The following is an 18010-nucleotide window of genomic DNA, read 5'->3' on the forward strand; positions in this document are numbered from 1 at the left end:
GTATGTTTCGGCGTTGAAGCCTCCTTCCCAGAGTTTGATCAGAGTGGAATCCATTTTTCTCGGATGTGGAAAATTAAAAAAAAAAAAAAAAGTTTCTCCATCTTTTCCATTCAGTTTATCCATGAAAATCCATCCAAAGTCCCCTCTGAATTGTAAAGTGCTGCAGAATAAGTTGGGGCTATAGAAATAACAATGATTAATATGATTATTAAAATCAGACCACACTAGGATGTCATCCAAGTGCAGTCCAATGTTTCCTATAGACCAATAGACATGAATGAGCGAGTGCCATACCATTCGGAGGCAAAATGTGCATGCTGCAAATTTTTTTATTTGGATTTTTTTACAGTCAGAGGAAAAAAAAATCGGACATGGGCACTGCCTCATTTAATAACATTGGTCCGAGTGCAATCTGATTTTTTTAAGGATCGCACTCGGACCGAAGTTACGGTTGTCTGCACGAGCTCTGCACTAACCCAAATCCCCTTTCCCTCTTTGCTTTAGAAATGCAACTCTTTTTGACCTAACAAGATTTACACTAGCATATCTACTATCATAATTGCCTGTTAGTAACTGCTTATTAGCCTCTAACTAGCATATCTTTCCAGTATTTAATACAATTTATACCTTAATTATGTATTTGTTCATAAGATTTTTTTATGCTAATGCACAAATAAAGCTATATATATATATATATATATATATATATATATATATATATATATATATATATATAGCCAGTATGTGTATATATATATATATATATATATATATATATACAGTGCCTTGAAAATGTATTCATACCCTGTGAACCTTTCCACGTTTATTCACTTTATACCCATAAATGTATAAGTGTTTTATTGAAATTTCATGTAATATACTAACATTAAGTAGCAAGTATTTGTAAAGTTTAAAGGGAATGATACATGGCTTTCAGTATATTTTAAAAATATAAATCTGAAAATTGTGACATGCATTTTTGTTCAGCCCCCTGAGTCAATACTTTGTAGGACCACCTTTCGGTACAATTACTACTGCAAGTCTTTTAGGCTATGTCTCTACCAGCTTTGCACATCTAGAGGCTGAAATTTTTGCCAATTTGTCTTTGCAAAATAGCTCTAGGCTCAGTGAGATTGGATGGAGGCGTCTGTGAACAGCAATTTTCAAGTCTTGACACAGATTCTCAATGGGATTTAGGTCTGGACTGTGATTGAGTCATTCAAACACATGAATATCCTTTGACCTAAACCATTCATTCCATTGTAGCTTTGGCAGTATGTTTAGGGTCATTGTCCTGCTGGAAGGTGAACCTTCGCCCCAGTCTCAAGTCTTTTGTAGCTTCTAACAGCTTTTCCTCAAAGAATGCACTGTATTTAGTGCCATCCATCTTCTCATCAACTCTGACCAGCTTCTGTATCCAGGCTGAAGAATGCATTCCCATAGCATGATGCTGCCACCACCATGTTTGACGGTGGGGATGGTGTTTTCAGGGTAATGTGCAGTGTTAATTTTCCACCACACATAGCGTTTTGAATTCAGCCCAAACATTTCTACTTTAGTCTTATCTGACCAGAGCACCTTCTTCACACATGCTATGTAGGGGACACAGCTTGCAAATACATAGTTAAATCCTAAAATAATATGCAAATTAAAGCCATCATTAATACTCCATATAAACCTGGTCAAACAAGATTTAGCGTTGTGTCTTCCCATAGACATAATCTGTCATTATGCACTTGTAGCTGCTTAGTAAATAGATGTGACAAGTGATGACTTGTTCTGACAAGCATTAACTTCAATGTGAACCTTCTGTGAACTAGAATTCATTAAATATAAATGATTATTATTATGAGTCAACAATAATGAAAAGCCAGCCAGGTTATATTTATGATTCCCTAATTACGATCCTTCTTCATTACATGAAAATATAGGTCAGGATGAAAAAAAAACAGTCAGAGGTCAAATCAGCTATAAAATGATTGATGTCTTTGGTCTTTTCCTACCCAACTATTAAAGTGATTCACAGAAAACTTAATTAACAGTCATGATGCCGAAGCTGCAGGTGTTGAGCTTGCAGCTCATATAAATGAGAATTTCTAATGATCAGACACAACCTGGGTTTAGATTACAGTTCTGGCTATGTGCAACATTTGAGTTCTTCATCACATATGGAAAAAAAGCCTACAAATGACTTAGTTTTGATTTATTTCGGATTTTTATAAATAACAGTCAATGGTATACGGTAGTCCAAGTGTGTTCGTTAGTGCCTGAGTAGGGCTCCAGTCCCTTAGTAAGTATAGATAAAAAACTTGGCACTCAAGTAGATATGCAAAAAACAGTAATTTATTTATACAATCCAAAATTTGACGTTTCAGTCCTTGATCTGGACCTTCATCAGCATAAGGTGGATTGCAAGAGAAAAAACGCAGCGATGCACATTTCACCTACTATAGTGTATCCTTCTTCCTTAATTACCACTTCTCTTGCAATCCGCCTTATTCTGTTATTCTGATGAAGGTTTAAATTACTGTCAATTTTTGGATTGTATAAATAAATGACCCTTTTTTGTTCATCTACTTGAGTGCCGAGTTTTTCATCTATACTTATTAACGGCTTTTTATTAATATTTATAAAATGCTAAACAAATGCCTTAAAAGATATGAAAGCAAACTGCATAGTAAATGAGTGGACAAGATCTGCATCAAGTTTGTATGTTCTCCCCTTGATTGCTATGGTTTCCTCTGGGTTCTCTGGTTTCCTCCCACGCTCCAAAGACTTATTGATAGGGAATCTAGATTGTGAGCCCCAATGGGGACTGTGATGATGATGTACGTATATAAAGAGTTTATGGTGAAGAATTAATGGCGCTATATTAGCGAAACAAATAATTATTATTATTTATTTATATAGCGCCATTGATTCCTTGGTGCTGTGCATAAGAAGGGGTTACATACCAAATACAGATATCACTTACAGTAAACAAACTAACAATGATAGACTGGTACAGAGGGAAGAGCACCCAGCCCTTGTGGGCTTACATTCTACAGGAACGGGGGAGGAGACAGTAGGTTGAGGGGTTGCAGTAGCTCCGGTGTTGTTGAGGTGGCAGTAAGCAAGGTCATGGGAGGCTGTAAGCTTGTTTGAAGAGATGGGTTTTCAGGTTCCGTCTGATGGATCCAAGTGTGGTGGATAATCGGACGTGTTGAGGCTCAGAATTCCATAAGATGGGGGATATTCAGGAGAAATCTTGGCGGCGATTGGGCGAGGAACGAATAAGTGTGGAGGAGAGAAAGCGGTCTTGGGAGGACCAGAGATTATGTAAGGGAATGTATCGGGAGATTAGTTCAGAGATGTACGGAGGAGAGATGTTATGGATGGCTTTGTAGGTCAGTGTTAGTAGTTTGAATTGGATACTCTGGGGAAATGGGAGCCAGTGAAGGGATTTGCAAAGGGGGTTAGCAGAGGAGTAGTGAGGCGAGAGATGGACCAGTCGAGCAGCAGAGTTAAGGATGGACTGGAGGGGTGCGAGAGTGTAAGCAGGTAGGCCACAGAGGAGGGTGTTGCAGTAGTCGAGGCGGGAGATGATGAGGGCATGCACAAGCAGTTTAGTAGATTGAGGGTTGAGGAAAGGACAGATTCTGGAAATATTTTTGAGCTGGAGGTGACAGGAGGTGGTGAGAGCTTGAATGTGGGGTTTGAAGGACAGGGCAGAGTCAAGGGTTACTCAGAGGCAGCGGATTGTCGGTACAGGGGAAAGAGTGATGTCATTTATCGTAATAGAAAGATCAGGTGGGAAAGATATGCGAGATGGGGGAAAGATAATGAGTTCAATTTTGTCCACATTGAGCTTGAGGAAGCGGGAGGAGAAGAAGGAGGAGGATATGGCTGCTAGACCTGCTGGGATTCTGGACAGCAGAGAGGTAGATCTGGGTGTCATCAACATACAGATGGTGCTGGAAGCAATGGGATTTTATGAGTTGTCCCAGGCCAAGGGTATAGATTGAGAAGAGTAGGGGTCCTAGGACAGAGCCTTGAGGGACCCCAACAGAGAGGGGGCGGGGTGAGGAGGTAGTGTGGGAGTGGGAGACACTAAATGTGCGTTTAGAAAGGTATGAGAAGATCCAAGATAGGGGAAGGTCATTGACGCCAAAGGAAGAGAGGATCTGTAGTAGGAGGCAGTGGTCAACTGTATTGAAAGCAGAGGACAGGTCAAGAAGAAGGAGTACAGAGAATTGTCTGTTAGCTTTGGCTGTAAGTCATTGGTGATTTTCGTAAGGGCAGTTTTGGTTAAATGCTGGGGGTGGAAGCCGGATTGTCGGTTGTCGAAGCGAGGAAAATAAGTAAATAAAATATAAAAACTTACAGATAGCTTATATGTGTTGTGTTTGAACCGAGCTTTCCCTTTAGAGCCCAACCTCACCGGTCATATCGAAAGGGACTAGTTTCATTAGACAACACATTTAGGGTATGTGCACACAAAGTCTTTTTCAGGTGGATTCTGCCTGAGAAAGTGCTAAACAAAATTCTAAAAGAATGAACATATGCATAGCAATGTAAAAATGACTTGGATATGTTCTGTCTTTTGTCACTTCTTTTACCCGTTTCAGGCTTTGAATGCCAGGAAACCGTTAAAAGAAGTATTAACTTCATTCCTTGGGTGACTTCTCCTTGAAAGGCGCTCTCTATTTAAAGTTTACATTACAAAAATAAGAGGCCAGTGGCGCAGCCAAGAAAAAAAGACAGAAAAAATGCCAACGAAGACGCTTCGGCATTTTCCTGAAACAACTTCGCTGTGTGTACATACTCTAACATTTTTTTTCCAAAATAGAAAGATATCCCTTATCTATAGATTCAGGAAAAATCTGAAACTCTTAAAATTTGGACTTTGCACAAAATCTGAACTTCTATAAAAAGTAAAAATTGACACTCAGAATAAGGACCCATGCAGACAAAATAACGTATCGCACTCAGACCCACGTTATTATGAGGTCGTTCACATGTCCGATATTTTCCTTGGACAGAGACTGTCTGAAGAAAAAAATGACTGCATGCCCGAGTTTGATCCAATATTCGGATCGCATTTGGCCATGCAAGTCAATGAGTGTGTGGCAACTATCATACTGCAATTGGATGACATCTTTATGCAATCTGATTTCTGTGCACTGACAGAATGGAGAAGGAGAATTTTTTTTCATCCAAGAGAATTGGATCACACTGTGCTCATACTCTCATCAAACTTGGGTCATAGTGTGATTTGCATAATCCATCTGATTCTCTCAGATGAGAGAATCTATGGCCATCTGCACCTGCCCTAATAGATTATAATAATTCTGGTTATATGTATAAAGCACTAACTTCCTGTGCAGTACATGGCAACTTCTTAATCAATACATAAATTAGATTGGACAGTAACAAATGATTAGTAACATAATATTAAAGAGGTTTTCCCAAAATGACAAGTTATTCCATCTCCATGGGTTATGGGATAAATTGCTGATCACTGTAAGCCAGAGTTGGACCCCCAGTGGTGCGAAAGTTATCCTCAAACCTTTGGATATGGGATCTCGAAAATAGGATTCTGCAACCAGAAAACCGGTTCCACAGTGCGCCATCTGAATGGAGTGGAGGTGCACACATTCACAACAAAACTGCAACAGGATGGGCATGGATGAGCTTCTAAAGCAGGGGTGCGCAACATTTTTTGGTCCAAGGGCCACATTGCGATACTGAACTTATCCCAAGGTCTGCACATTTTGTTTTGAAAGGGGTAATCACATGAATACATCACCAGAACCTCCATCAATACATTAATACTTCACCAGAACCATATTTTGAGTATTTGAGAAGGATTTGGAGAGTTACTACTCAGTTTCTGCTCCAAAAAAATCAGTGTGAACACACGCTAACTTAAATTGATTCATTTTGGAGCAGAAACTCGCCAAATCCTACTAGTAATCTCAAATCTCTAAGTTTTGACACTTTTTAAGTTTTAACATAGCCATAAAACAAGTAATGGATTGCTACATGTGTACAAGATCAGAACCACTGTTAGCACGTGAGTGCAGCACCAGAACCACCATCAGTACATGAATGCAGAATAATAACTGCCATCATTACATGAATGCAGCAGCAGAACCACCGTCGGTACATGAAAGCAGCTCCAGAACCATCGTCAGTACATGAATGCAGTGAAAGAACCCATCAGTACATGAATGCAGCACCAGAACGACGGTCAGTACATGAATGCAGCATCAGAACCACCATAAGTACATGAATGCAGCACCAATAACATATTCAGTATATGAATTCAGCGCAAAAACAGACGGTACATGAATGCATGGCTAGAACCACTATTGGTACATGAATACAGCGCTAGAACCACCATCAGTATGAGGGCAGTGCCAGAAACACCGTCAGTACATGACTGCAGTGCCAGAAACACTTTCAGTACATGAATTCAGTGCCAGAGACCATCAGTACATGAAAGCAGCACAAGAAACACCATCAGTACTTATATACAGCACCAAGCTTAGTATAGTGATCAATTGTAATGTCAGGTAAGCCCCATACATTTGAATTGCATTAACCTACAATTCCCAGTATTTCTTTAACAATAGTAAGGAGATGCTGGGAGTTGTTGTTACCAGCCATCATCAGACTGCGGTCCATACAGGAACCACAGTACTGATGAGACATAGTCAGTATCACAAATAAACATTTACATCCAGGTACCTTATAGATGACATCTTCTCTGATTGGAGTCGTTCCCTTCCCTTTTGTCTCCATGTAGCACAGATGCCAAGATGAGATTTGCTGTACAGAGCCCGTTTTTACAGACTTCCCTCTTCTCCATCTTCAGCAGCACTTCCCGACACAGTGCCCTTAAAAATAAAAGCATCATTATACTGCCCCATCAATAAAAATATCTCCTATGCTCTGCCCCTGAATAATTGCCCCTCACTGTGCTTCCTGCACAAAATCCTCCTCCACACACTGCCCTTCTCTAAAATATCCCCCACATTGCCCTTCTCTATAATGCCCCCAATATAATATCCCCCACACAGCCCTTCTCCATAATGTCCCCCCACATACTGCCCCTTTCCATATCTCACCCAAACTGTCCCTTTCGAAGTGTCCAACCCCATTGCCCCGCTCTGTACTATGTCCCCTTTTCACAATCCCCTAATTGCCCCATAATCTCCCCCATAATGTCCACCATTGCCACATTATGTGCCCTCATAGTAACACAACTCTCCCCTCCCCCCTCATCTAAAGTAACATGACATTTAATCTTCACCTCCTCCACGGAGGGCTTACCGAGGCCCAACGTCTTCTCTTCCTGTGCGGCGCCGGCAGCAGTGTGATGAAGTGGGCAGCGTGCTGACCTCACTTTGCTGCTGCACATCAGGGTGAGGGTTGATAAGCGCTGCTCTGCCCTAGTCCTGGCGCCACAGTGATGAAATGTATTCATGTCTGAAAGACGTGAATTCATTTCAATATAGGATAGCCACATCCCGGACAGCTCCGCAGGCGGCATAGTATCCCTTGGAGGGCCGCATATGGCCAGTGGGCCGCATGTTGTGCAGGTCTGTTCTAAAGGATTCATCATATTATATAACATCTACATAACATATCATTTAAAACCACGCGCTAAGATCGTACTGGGGAAAATGTGAAAACATTTCTGACATGTGCTGAAGGTAAGGGCCCAATTTATGCAAATGTCTGCTGTAAAGCTACATTATGTTGCCTAGAGGCCATCCTTATATGTCTACCCACAACCCATGCTGCTATTTCCGATACAGCAGAAAAAAGGGTAACTTGGCACCCTAATTTATACCAGACCATCAAATGCTGAAAGAACAATCTCTTCCCCTTTGTTGAGCTCATAGGAGTCTATGGGCCTGTTCAGCAGACATGTATATGTATACAATGGGATCATTTCTCCGAGCAGACTTTGATCAGAGAGTGGTCCTAGTGCCATAAGTTTTTCTAGGACGTAGAGAAAAAAAACTGTCCCCATCTTCTCCTTTCTGACAGTCGGTGAAAATCAGAGAGCACTCGGATGGCATCCGAGTGTGGTTCTATTTTTTTCACGCACCCATAGATTTGCATTGACCAAAATCAGACATGTCTCATTTTTTTAAAATAGACCACTCGGTCCTAGGACAAAAATCAGACATGTGAACAGCCCTATAAAATATCATAAGTACGAGTGCTGTCCGTGAAAACCAGAGATATGAGAAAAACCGACTTGTGAATGAGCTCTAAGGAGGAGTAGACCTGGGCGCTTTTCATTTGCAGAACCTCCATTGAAAGCACCAGACGACCAGCTGCGGGAACCTGGACAATGTGTGGCTGCCCTAAGGCTTTGTGCACACCACATCTTTTAAACTCAAGTGAACCTGCTGAGTTTACCAAACAGAAGATGCTCCGGAAGCATTTTTAATTCCTCAAGAGTCATTTGTGTTGTTTTTTTCCCCCAGTCATTTCCTGAGAATTGACTGCTTCATGGTTTTGTGTGTCAGCTTTTTTTTTTGGGAGAATTTTCCCATGGTTTTTGTGACTTTTTTTTCACTCCATTGAGTAATGAAGAAACAGCGAGCGTATTTTCTTAAAGCAAAACCGATGGCAAAATGTTCCAAAGGACACGCGGCCATTTTCCAGGAATCTTTTTCGCTTTACTATTGACTTGTAGCGTAAAGTACAGAGCGTCTCCTGAGAAAGGCCAGGACGGACCAATCACTTCTTTTACAATGCGGTTTTGCAGCGTGGTAAAAACACGGTAATTTTACAGCGAACACAAGGTGTGAACACTGCCTAAGGACGCTGTTGAACTGTGCAGTTTTTTTGGCGCTTTTATTTTCACACGCAGTTGCAGCTTTTCTGTTCTAAAAAATACATTCAAAAGCACCAAAAACGCATCAAATAGAGAGGAAAATGCAGCAAAACCTCAATAACCAGAGAAGATTGTTATTGCGCATTATGGTGCATAAAATGGCTAAAAAGCAGCAAAAAAACGCTATGTGTAAATTGTAATCACAGCCTTAGGCCATGGCCCCACTATCAGTATTTGTTCAGTATTCAGTCAGTATTTTTTCTCAGGAGTGGGAGCCAAAACCAGGTGAGGAACAATCAGAGAAAAGGTATAATAGAAACAAGTCACCAATTCTGCATTTACCACCCACTCCTGGTTTTGCCTCCCACTCCTGAAAAAAAATACTGACTGAATACTGACCGAATACTGACCAAATACTGATAGTGGGACCGTGGCCTCAGACTGATGGATGGACAGACAGAATAACTGACAGACTGTAAACATATGATGAGTAGATGGATGGAGAGACCACATGCAGGCATGTACAGCAGCAGCAGCAGGCACACAGTCGGTCACTACTATCTCCCTCAGTAATGAGCCCTGGCTGTCGGTGACCGGGGGCGGCGCTGCTCCTCCCTCTGCCGCCTCATTTCCAGGCTAGGAGCAGCTCGCCGCCCAGGCTCCGCTCCTGCAGTGTGTGCCCGGGACTAGGCGGTGAGCTCAGCCCTGCGTCCTCCGGTGCCGGCAGCCTCCTGGCTCACGTATGTCTGCCGCATAATGGAAACAACGGGGATACGAGGAGGCAAAGGCCATGAGACTGTGCAGCCCGAGGAAGAGGAGGAGGTGGACCCCAGAATACAGGTACTGACTGCACGGGCACTGCCATTGTGTGCCACCAGGAGACGGGCAGGAGGTGTATTATGGCATGTGGGCACCACAGGGATCCTACATGACGGTGCAGTCTGTGAGGACGTTAGTGCCCTGTGTATAATGACAGGTCATGGTGCAATATAACCCATTACTATATATGTAGCAATATGTCGTGTGTGTGTATACAGCCACAAGATATTCATCTGCAGGGCGCCGGGCACAATACAGGCATGGCACTTGGACCCCACTCTGCTCACACATCACAAGGTCAGATTAAATGCCGCTGTCATCAGTACTGGAATCATTCATTGGAAATGGGTCTTTAAAAACAAGTATTGGGTATGTGCCCATGCCCGGCGGCATTGGCAGGGAGACATGTAAAACCTTCAGCAGCGGGGGATTCTCTGGAGGTCTCCTAGTATATAATGTGTATTATCAGTAACATTCTCTGTCTGTGTAGAATCCATATGTCACTATTAAATATTACTTGTGCCCACAGTGCCACATGGCACAGGTATTTTTGCACGTGGCCAGGAAACAAAGGATTGGAGGGGATTTGATTGCATTGGCCGAGGTGCTTTCTCATGATCGCAAATTTAATAGGACTGGTGCTTAAGAAACGTAGAAAATCTGATAACGTGGAATTTGTTTTCTGTAATATGTTTGGAGCTGCGATCTGGGGTCTGGTTAGTCAGTGACGTGTATGTAAACAGCCAGAGAAAGGCATTTTTGTTAAACATTACCATGTCCGGTCCTTTAATGAAATCAACAAATCTAATTGGAGCTGCTGTAATTGCCTAAAGGGTGTTTCTAATTGTAAGTGAATGTGGTGTGATATAAGAGATGTCTGAGTATGTTCTAGTTTGCTTTAGAACTATGTGTATCAAATCATGTTGTACATGTGATCTTTAGGGCTAGGGCTCCTGCAGATGGGTACGAGCAAGGACTGCTAATGCCCAGCCTGTCCGCGGGTCTCCTGACCCGAGCATGGCGGCTCCATGTATTTCTGTGAAGCTGGGGTCGGGCGACCTGGGGCCAGTCTGTGCATTGTGCTCCAAGATTCATGGACGTCTGCATGAGCCTTTTGCTTTCTACTGGAGATATTCGTTGTACGGTTCCCCCTATCGAAGAAATAAAGACAAAAAAAAAACTTCCAGAACAATAGGAAAGTGAGAATTGATCTTTCAGAAAGCTAGACTGCACAGATCGATGCCCAGATCTACCTCCAGTGCCATCAACTGATTTGTTTTTTTCAGAATGTCTGTCTGGAAATAGATCCCTCAATGAATATAATTTCTGTAGCATTAACATATGCCGCGGCACTTTACAATACAGAGGGGATATGTACAGACAATTAAATACAGCACAGAGTTTACACTTAATTCAACACATACCAAGAGGAGTGAGGGCCCTGCATGTAGGCTTACAGTCTGAGGAAATAGGGGAGACCCAAAAGGTAAAAATAAAAGTACTTGTCGCATAAGGTGTAGCCAATAATATGAGAGGGGCATTCAAATAACACTGCATGAACCGGTCACCAGCCAGTATGTGTACAATATAAAGTCCTACGGAGTGCATAGAAGGGAGAACAGGGAATCGTGATAGGCTATTCTAAAGAAATGTATTGTTAGGGCATGTGTGGATACTGGGCGTTAACTGGATTGCTTTGGGTAGTGCATTCCAGAAAACTGGTGCAGCATGCGAGAAGTCATGGAGACGGGAGTGGGAGGTCCTGATTAGGCCTCATTCAGACATCCATTTTGCATGTACGGGTTGTATCAGTTTTTTCACGGATAGAACATGCACCCATTATAGTTTATGGTGCTATTCACATTTCCGCATTTTTTCATGTACAGTCTGTGCAAAACTCACGGAGACATGTCTATTTTTTTTTTTCCGATATCACGGATAAAAAGTACCAATACAACTGTATGGGTCTATGAAAACCACGTTCAGCACATAGATGGCATCCGCTTGCTGTCCGTATATAACATTGCGAAGGATAGGAGAGGCTCTGCAATTCATCCATCCATGAAAAACACTGATGTCACACTGTTGAAAAAAACGGACACGTGAATGATGCACTGTTGCAAAACACTGACAACTGTACATTTTTTTTTTTTTTAAACGTATATGTTTAAACATGAACGTGTGAATGAGTCCTTACAGTGGATGTTAGTCTTAGGTCATTAGTGGAATGTAGAGGACGAGTAGGGTGGTGGACAGATACCAGATCATGTGTTACATCATAGGCAATAACTTACTGATTGACAGAATGGGGAATTTTCATCCCCAATGGGACACTTTTATCCTAGTTGGAATGGATCTGCAGTGCGCACGCCTGATTGTCGTCCCATTAATTCCCAATGGGGGATGCTGGGAAAAGCGAATCACTCGGCAGTGCCATAGAGAATGAATGGAGCGCTGGTCGAGCATGGACACTGCAGCTCCATCCTAACTAGGATAAAAATGACGTTTTCTGCCACCAATTAAACAAGTTATCATCGTGGTCCTGTGACAATTATAGAAATGTATTGAGATGCAGTTTCCATGTGATATACATCTATAACATGAACACACACTGCAGTTTCACTCCGGTTTTCTTGTTATTGAATGTTGTTCCTGTTATCATTTTGACAAAATTGTCAAAATGTCTGTATTAAAGGAACTGGACATAGAGCGAACCTGTCACATGGTTGTTGAGCAGGAGCAACACATAATATTTATGAGAGAAGAGTCAATATAACTAATCATTTATTGATCTACATCCCTGCTTATTCTACTCTTAAGAATCCAATAGTAACCCAAAAGAAAAAACCGAACACCCAGGTCATGGTATACAGAAAATAAACAATTTAGCCAAACAATGTGTCAGACTATAATACATCTTGACAAATTAGACGAAGGTGTGCCGAAACACGCGTCGGGGTCGGCGTGCAGCACATGGAGTGACGGACCACCAGGTATTCAGATATTTCCATTTCATGTTGTGTATGATTGAACTATAGGGATGATGTATCTAGTAGTCTGTATATATACCCTTTAGACTTTCTAATTTGTCAAGATGTATAAACTTTAGCTCCACTCTGAGTAATTGTACCTGCATCGCCAGTGGTTTAGGTATATGAGATTTGTAGCCTTATTTGGTCATTGACCGTATATACAATTAAAGTTTTGATAGGGCTACTTTGCACTTTTTTGCACTTTTGTATACTAAAGTATGTGGGTTTAACACAATACATATCTCATATTGCATCTGCAGCATCAATATACTATGGTGTAGTTTGGTCCTGTGTTTCTACAATTGTACTTCACATGAAGGCATTGTGTTTAGTATAGATCCGTGTGTGCACTTTTTCTTTAGTGCCACCAAGAACCAATTGATGTTTCTAATAAAGGTTTTTTTAGTCTTACATTGTTTGGCTAATTGTTTATTTTCTGTATACCATGACCTGAGTATTCGTTTTTTTCTTTTGGGTTATGATTAGCTTTCTGAATGGCCGTTTTATAGTCTGGTACATATGTATGTCGTATAATGCATCCCGTGATTGTAGTGTATGGGGTATTTATTGCATGGACATATATTATATGTGAATTCCAGGAATTGTTCTAATATCTTAAGAATCCAATAGGTAGACCTACGCGGTGATTAACCTCTTATGAGTTTATATGTAGAGATGGCTATCGAGTACTGATTAGGACCGCCCACTGGACTTCTGTGCAGAATTGCAATGAATTCGGTCAATAAACTGCCCTTTTTTTTTGGCCTTTGCTGTACATCTGTAAGCATCCAACATAAAAAAAAACATGCGGTATGCTCCATCAAATATCATATTTCCAACATACGTCAGCACAGGAATCCCCCTTGGCTCCATACCACATAGCACATGACAGGACACCTCAGACGCTGAAGATCTACTCCCCATTGTACAGGTGAGAAGCTATTCGCGGGGCTCCGCAAATGTCTCATCATCTTCAAGATGATGATTGTTTGCTGTCACTGTATTAAAACCTGCTGTGCTTTCAGCCTGGAGTCAATAAGCATATTTTCATCCACTGATGGCAAACATAGATCTTGAAAATGCTGAGACATTGCTGAGCCCTACTAATAGCTTCTTACCTATGGAATAAGGAGTAGATCTAAAGTGTTCTGTTATCACGATCAACTGTTTACTGTTCCCAAGGTTCCTTTTGGAAGGGCACCAGAGGACGGCGTGAAGCAGTCTACACTGCCACATATACATGTACTGGTGTGTTCATCAGTAGTAGCCCCACAGTGGAAGGTGAGCACGCACCTAATGTACTCACGTGGAGTTATATTGCACTTCTATTACTATGATTAGGAAGCGCTCTTGTTCCCATTTCCGCCATTGGGAGGTCAGCTCCAGAAAGACAGCAGATGATGCTACGCCGCTGTGAAGTCTCTGCACAAAGGCATGACACATTTAGCTGAAGTTAGAAAACTGTGTACCTGCATCTAAACATATTACTTAAAAAAAAAAAAAAAATATATATACAGTGCCTACAAGTAGTATTCAACCCCCTGCAGATTTAGCTGGTTGACACATGCGGAATTAACTTGGCATTGTGACATTTGTACTGTAGATCAGACTGGAAGTGGGAAATGCACTGCAGCAAATTTTTTTTTTTTTTTTTTAAAACTTAAAAAGTTAATTCAGAGTGTCATTTATTATTCAACCCCTCAAACCACAAGAATTCTGTTTGGTCCCCCTAAAGTATTAAGAAGTAGTTCAGGCACCAAGAATAATGAGCTTCACATGTGTGGATTAAAGATCTCTTTTGCCAGCCTTTTCTGACTATTTAAGACCCTCCCCAAACTTGTGAACAGCACTCAGACATGGTCAACATGGGAACGACAAAGGAGCATTCCAAGGCCATCAGAGACAAGATCGTGGAGGGTCACAAGGCTGGCAAGGGGTACAAAACCCTTTCCAAGGAGTTGGGCCTACCTGTCTCCACTGTTGGGAGCATCATCCGTAAGTGGAAGGCTTATGGAACTACTGTTAGCCTTCCACGGCCAGGACAGCCTTTGAAAGTGGCCTCCCGTGCCGAGGCCAGGCTTGTCCGAAGAGTCAAGGCTAACCCAAGGACAACAAGGAAGGAGCTCCGGGAAGATCTCATGGCAGTGGGGACATTGGTTTCAGTCAATACCATAAGTAACGTACTCCACCGCAATGGTCTCCGTTCCAGACGAGCCCGTAAGGTACCTTTACTTTCAAAGCGTCATGTCAAGGCTCGTCTACAGTTTGCTCATGATCACTTGGAGGACTCTGAGACAGACTGGTTCATGGTTCTATGGTCTGATGAGATCGAGATCTTTGGTGCCAACCACACACGTGACGTTTGGAGACTGGATGGCACTGCATACGACCCCAAGAATACCATCCCTACAGTCAAGCATGGTGGTGGCAGCATCATGCTGTGGGGCTGTTTCTCTGCCAAGGGGCCTGGCCATCTGGTCCGCATCCATGGGAAGATGGATAGCACGGCCTACCTGGAGATTTTGGCCAAGAACCTCCGCTCCTCCATCAAGGATCTTAAGATGGGTCGTAATTTCATCTTCCAACAAGACAACGACCCAAAGCACACAGCCAAGAAAACCAAGGCCTGGTTCAATAGGGAAAAAGTCAAGGTGTTGGAGTGGCCTAGTCAGTCTCCTGACCTTAACCCAATTGAAAACTTGTGGAAGGAGCTCAAGAATAAAGTCCACATGAGACACCCAAAGAACCTAGATAACTTGGAGAAGATCTGCATGGAGGAGTGGGCCAAGATAACTCCACAGACCTGTGCGGCCTGATCAGGTCTTATAAAAGACGATTATTAGCTGTAATTGCAAACAAGGGTTATTCCACAAAATATTAAACATAGGGGTTGTATAATAATTGACCCACACTTTTATGTTTAAAATTTAATAAAATTCAACTGAGCAACATAACTTTTTGGTTTGTAAGATTTATGCTTCTGTTCATAAAACCTACTCTCGTTTGCAGTTTGAAGGCTCTAACTTATTTGCATCTTATCAAACCAGCTAAATCTGCAGGGGGTTGAATACTACTTGTAGGCACTGTATATATATTAATATGTTTAGATGTTTTTTGGAAATGTACGTGACTTTCCCCAGCACCCAATTCTAATAACTCTGTTGTGCAGAGCCCATTGACGATTGTCTTTGTGCCCACAATGAGTTTTTGAAGCTGCATATTTTCGCTGTACTAAAGCGCAGCGTTCTACAGTTCCAGCAAAGTTTTATAGATGTACAGAAATCTCCTGCCCACTGTGCTTCTTTTTAATTCTGCATAAACTGACCTGTGGTGCGTGTTTCAGATTTGCAATGTGTCAATTTCTCTTGCAGGTACGCTGAGTTTTATGTGCAGATGTCCGCATAGACTTGCATTAGATAAATGCACTAATAAGAGCGCATGCAATATGCACATGAAGTTTTGTCAAAGCCAAATAAAAGGAAATATAAAAACAAAGTATCTATATTTAAAGTATGACAAACCAAAAAGAGTCAAAAACGCAATGAAAAAAAAACTAGCCTAATTTACTTAATAGGTGCAGAAAATCTGCAATGTTAAAAGCTCATCGTGGGAACTTAGCCTTATGGACCTTTGTGCTTTGTCTTCTTTTCTAGCTGTTTCTTGGCTAAGCACCTGCTAAAGTTTAAAGAGGTTCGTTGTTCACTACTTTTTACATTGATGACCTATCCGCCTCCTATTGATTTGAATAGGAGGCGGATGTGCAGTACCCTGCGACAGCCACTACTAGAAGACGGAGTAGCTCGGCAAGTACTTCCGGCTGGCGGCCTCTGCCGATAACAGCTGATCAGTGGGGGGTGCTGGGTGTTGGATCCTGGCCAATCAGACATAGGATAGGTCATAAATGTAAAAATAGTGGACAACCTCTTTTTAAATTTAAAAAAAAAAAAAGTGTTTTTTTTTTCTTTGAATTCTCTACAGTCGGTAACTGAGCACAGCGGCTCTGCCTGAGTAGACACCAAGAGCTTCTGAACTAATTTTTTGGCTGCTGCATTGTCGCTCTGGCGTCGGCACTGCAGACGATGCTTTCTGAGAAGGCTGAATCGATGGCGTGCTGCTTTGAACATGGTAGGGCCAACAGCCAAACTCATTCAGTCACATGCTTCGCTGAAGTCTCGACACAGGTGGGAGGAAGAACCATTTCCCTCTGTGCTGAGACAGAAGAAACTACAGAACTTCCTATCCTATTGCAAATTTTATTTATCTTTGTAATTTTTAGTGTCTAAAAAAAAAAGATACCTCTAAAACATCATATGGGCAGTGTGGTGGCTCAGTGGTTAAAACTGTTGCCTTGCAGCAGAGCTTCTTTTATTTATTATTTGAATACGGGGAAATACAGTGACTGGCATATGAGCGGAGGAGTTGAGCGTTTGGCTTTCAGGTCGGTGACGTTCTGTATGAATGTTCAGTATTTCTAGAACTTGCCTTCCAGCTCAGACTCTGCCACTCTGCCTCACAATCCCATACTGAGTTCACTGACTGTTTAGATACATTTTGCTAATGGATAGCACTGACCTAGATTTAGATTTCTTGCATCTCTTCCAAGTGAGTATCACTTGTATTAACCAAAATGTAAAATCCCTGCAGTAAGATTTGGGTACTTCTGCTTATTTCAGAATTATATGACCCTTTTTGAGGATAATTTGTGGTTTATGAAGCAATATAATAAAACCTAAAACAGGTAATGGTGCCCATATACAATACTTAAAACTGCTATTTTTACAGATGTCCAAATACTCATGCAGGATCATTCTTAAATGGGCAGAAGGCAGCTAGCTCTCTGTCCCGACTACACAAGCAAACTCGGACAAAGAGTTGTCCAGGATTGGCACGAAAGTCTGCATTCACCCCTGTGACTTTAACGTGGCGCGGGGCAGTAGCCATAGACTAGGTACCGATGACTTTAGTTGGCCAGGGCCAGATGTTGAGGACTTCAATGAGGAAGACCACCAGTCCAAAATAAACTCTTTTACTTAACGATAACGTTGTGGGAATTATATGCAGTAGGTAGTGGGCACACATCTTTATGAGTGTTTCATAGCATTTTTTCACACAGTTTCTGTTCCTTCCTCTTTACTCTCTTATTACATTATCTTCGCTGTTTCACTCTACTTCACCACAACCCAGCTCAGTAATACAGTCCAGTTAGCAAGAGTCCTATTCTCAATCCGCAGTTCTGCAACTTAACTTCTCTGTCTCTGATGCTTTGGAACTCCCGCCCGGGGCTCTCTCTTCATTTCACACACTATGTCCCTTCTTGGTC

General features: G+C 41.9%; 1 protein-coding gene across 2 annotated transcripts in view; it reads left to right on the forward strand.

Annotated features, from left to right (window-relative positions):
• Window positions 1-9338: 9338 nt before the first annotated feature.
• Window positions 9339-18010, forward strand: part of SH3BP5 (SH3 domain binding protein 5) — a 108871-nt gene continuing 100199 nt past the window's right edge. The window contains exon 1 of one of the 2 annotated variants that reach the window (XM_073678071.1): window positions 9339-9679. In XM_073678071.1, the coding sequence (XP_073534172.1) occupies window positions 9596-9679 (84 nt within the window). In that variant the 5' untranslated portion in view covers window positions 9339-9595. The remainder of the gene's footprint in view (window positions 9680-18010) is intronic. The other variant, XM_073678070.1, reaches the window with a different exon arrangement.

This window comes from Phyllobates terribilis, unplaced genomic scaffold (assembly GCF_046119375.1).
Source record: "Phyllobates terribilis strain yellow unplaced genomic scaffold, ASM4611937v1 Scaffold_4__5_contigs__length_816908805, whole genome shotgun sequence".
Classification (NCBI taxonomy): Eukaryota; Metazoa; Chordata; class Amphibia; order Anura; family Dendrobatidae; genus Phyllobates; species Phyllobates terribilis.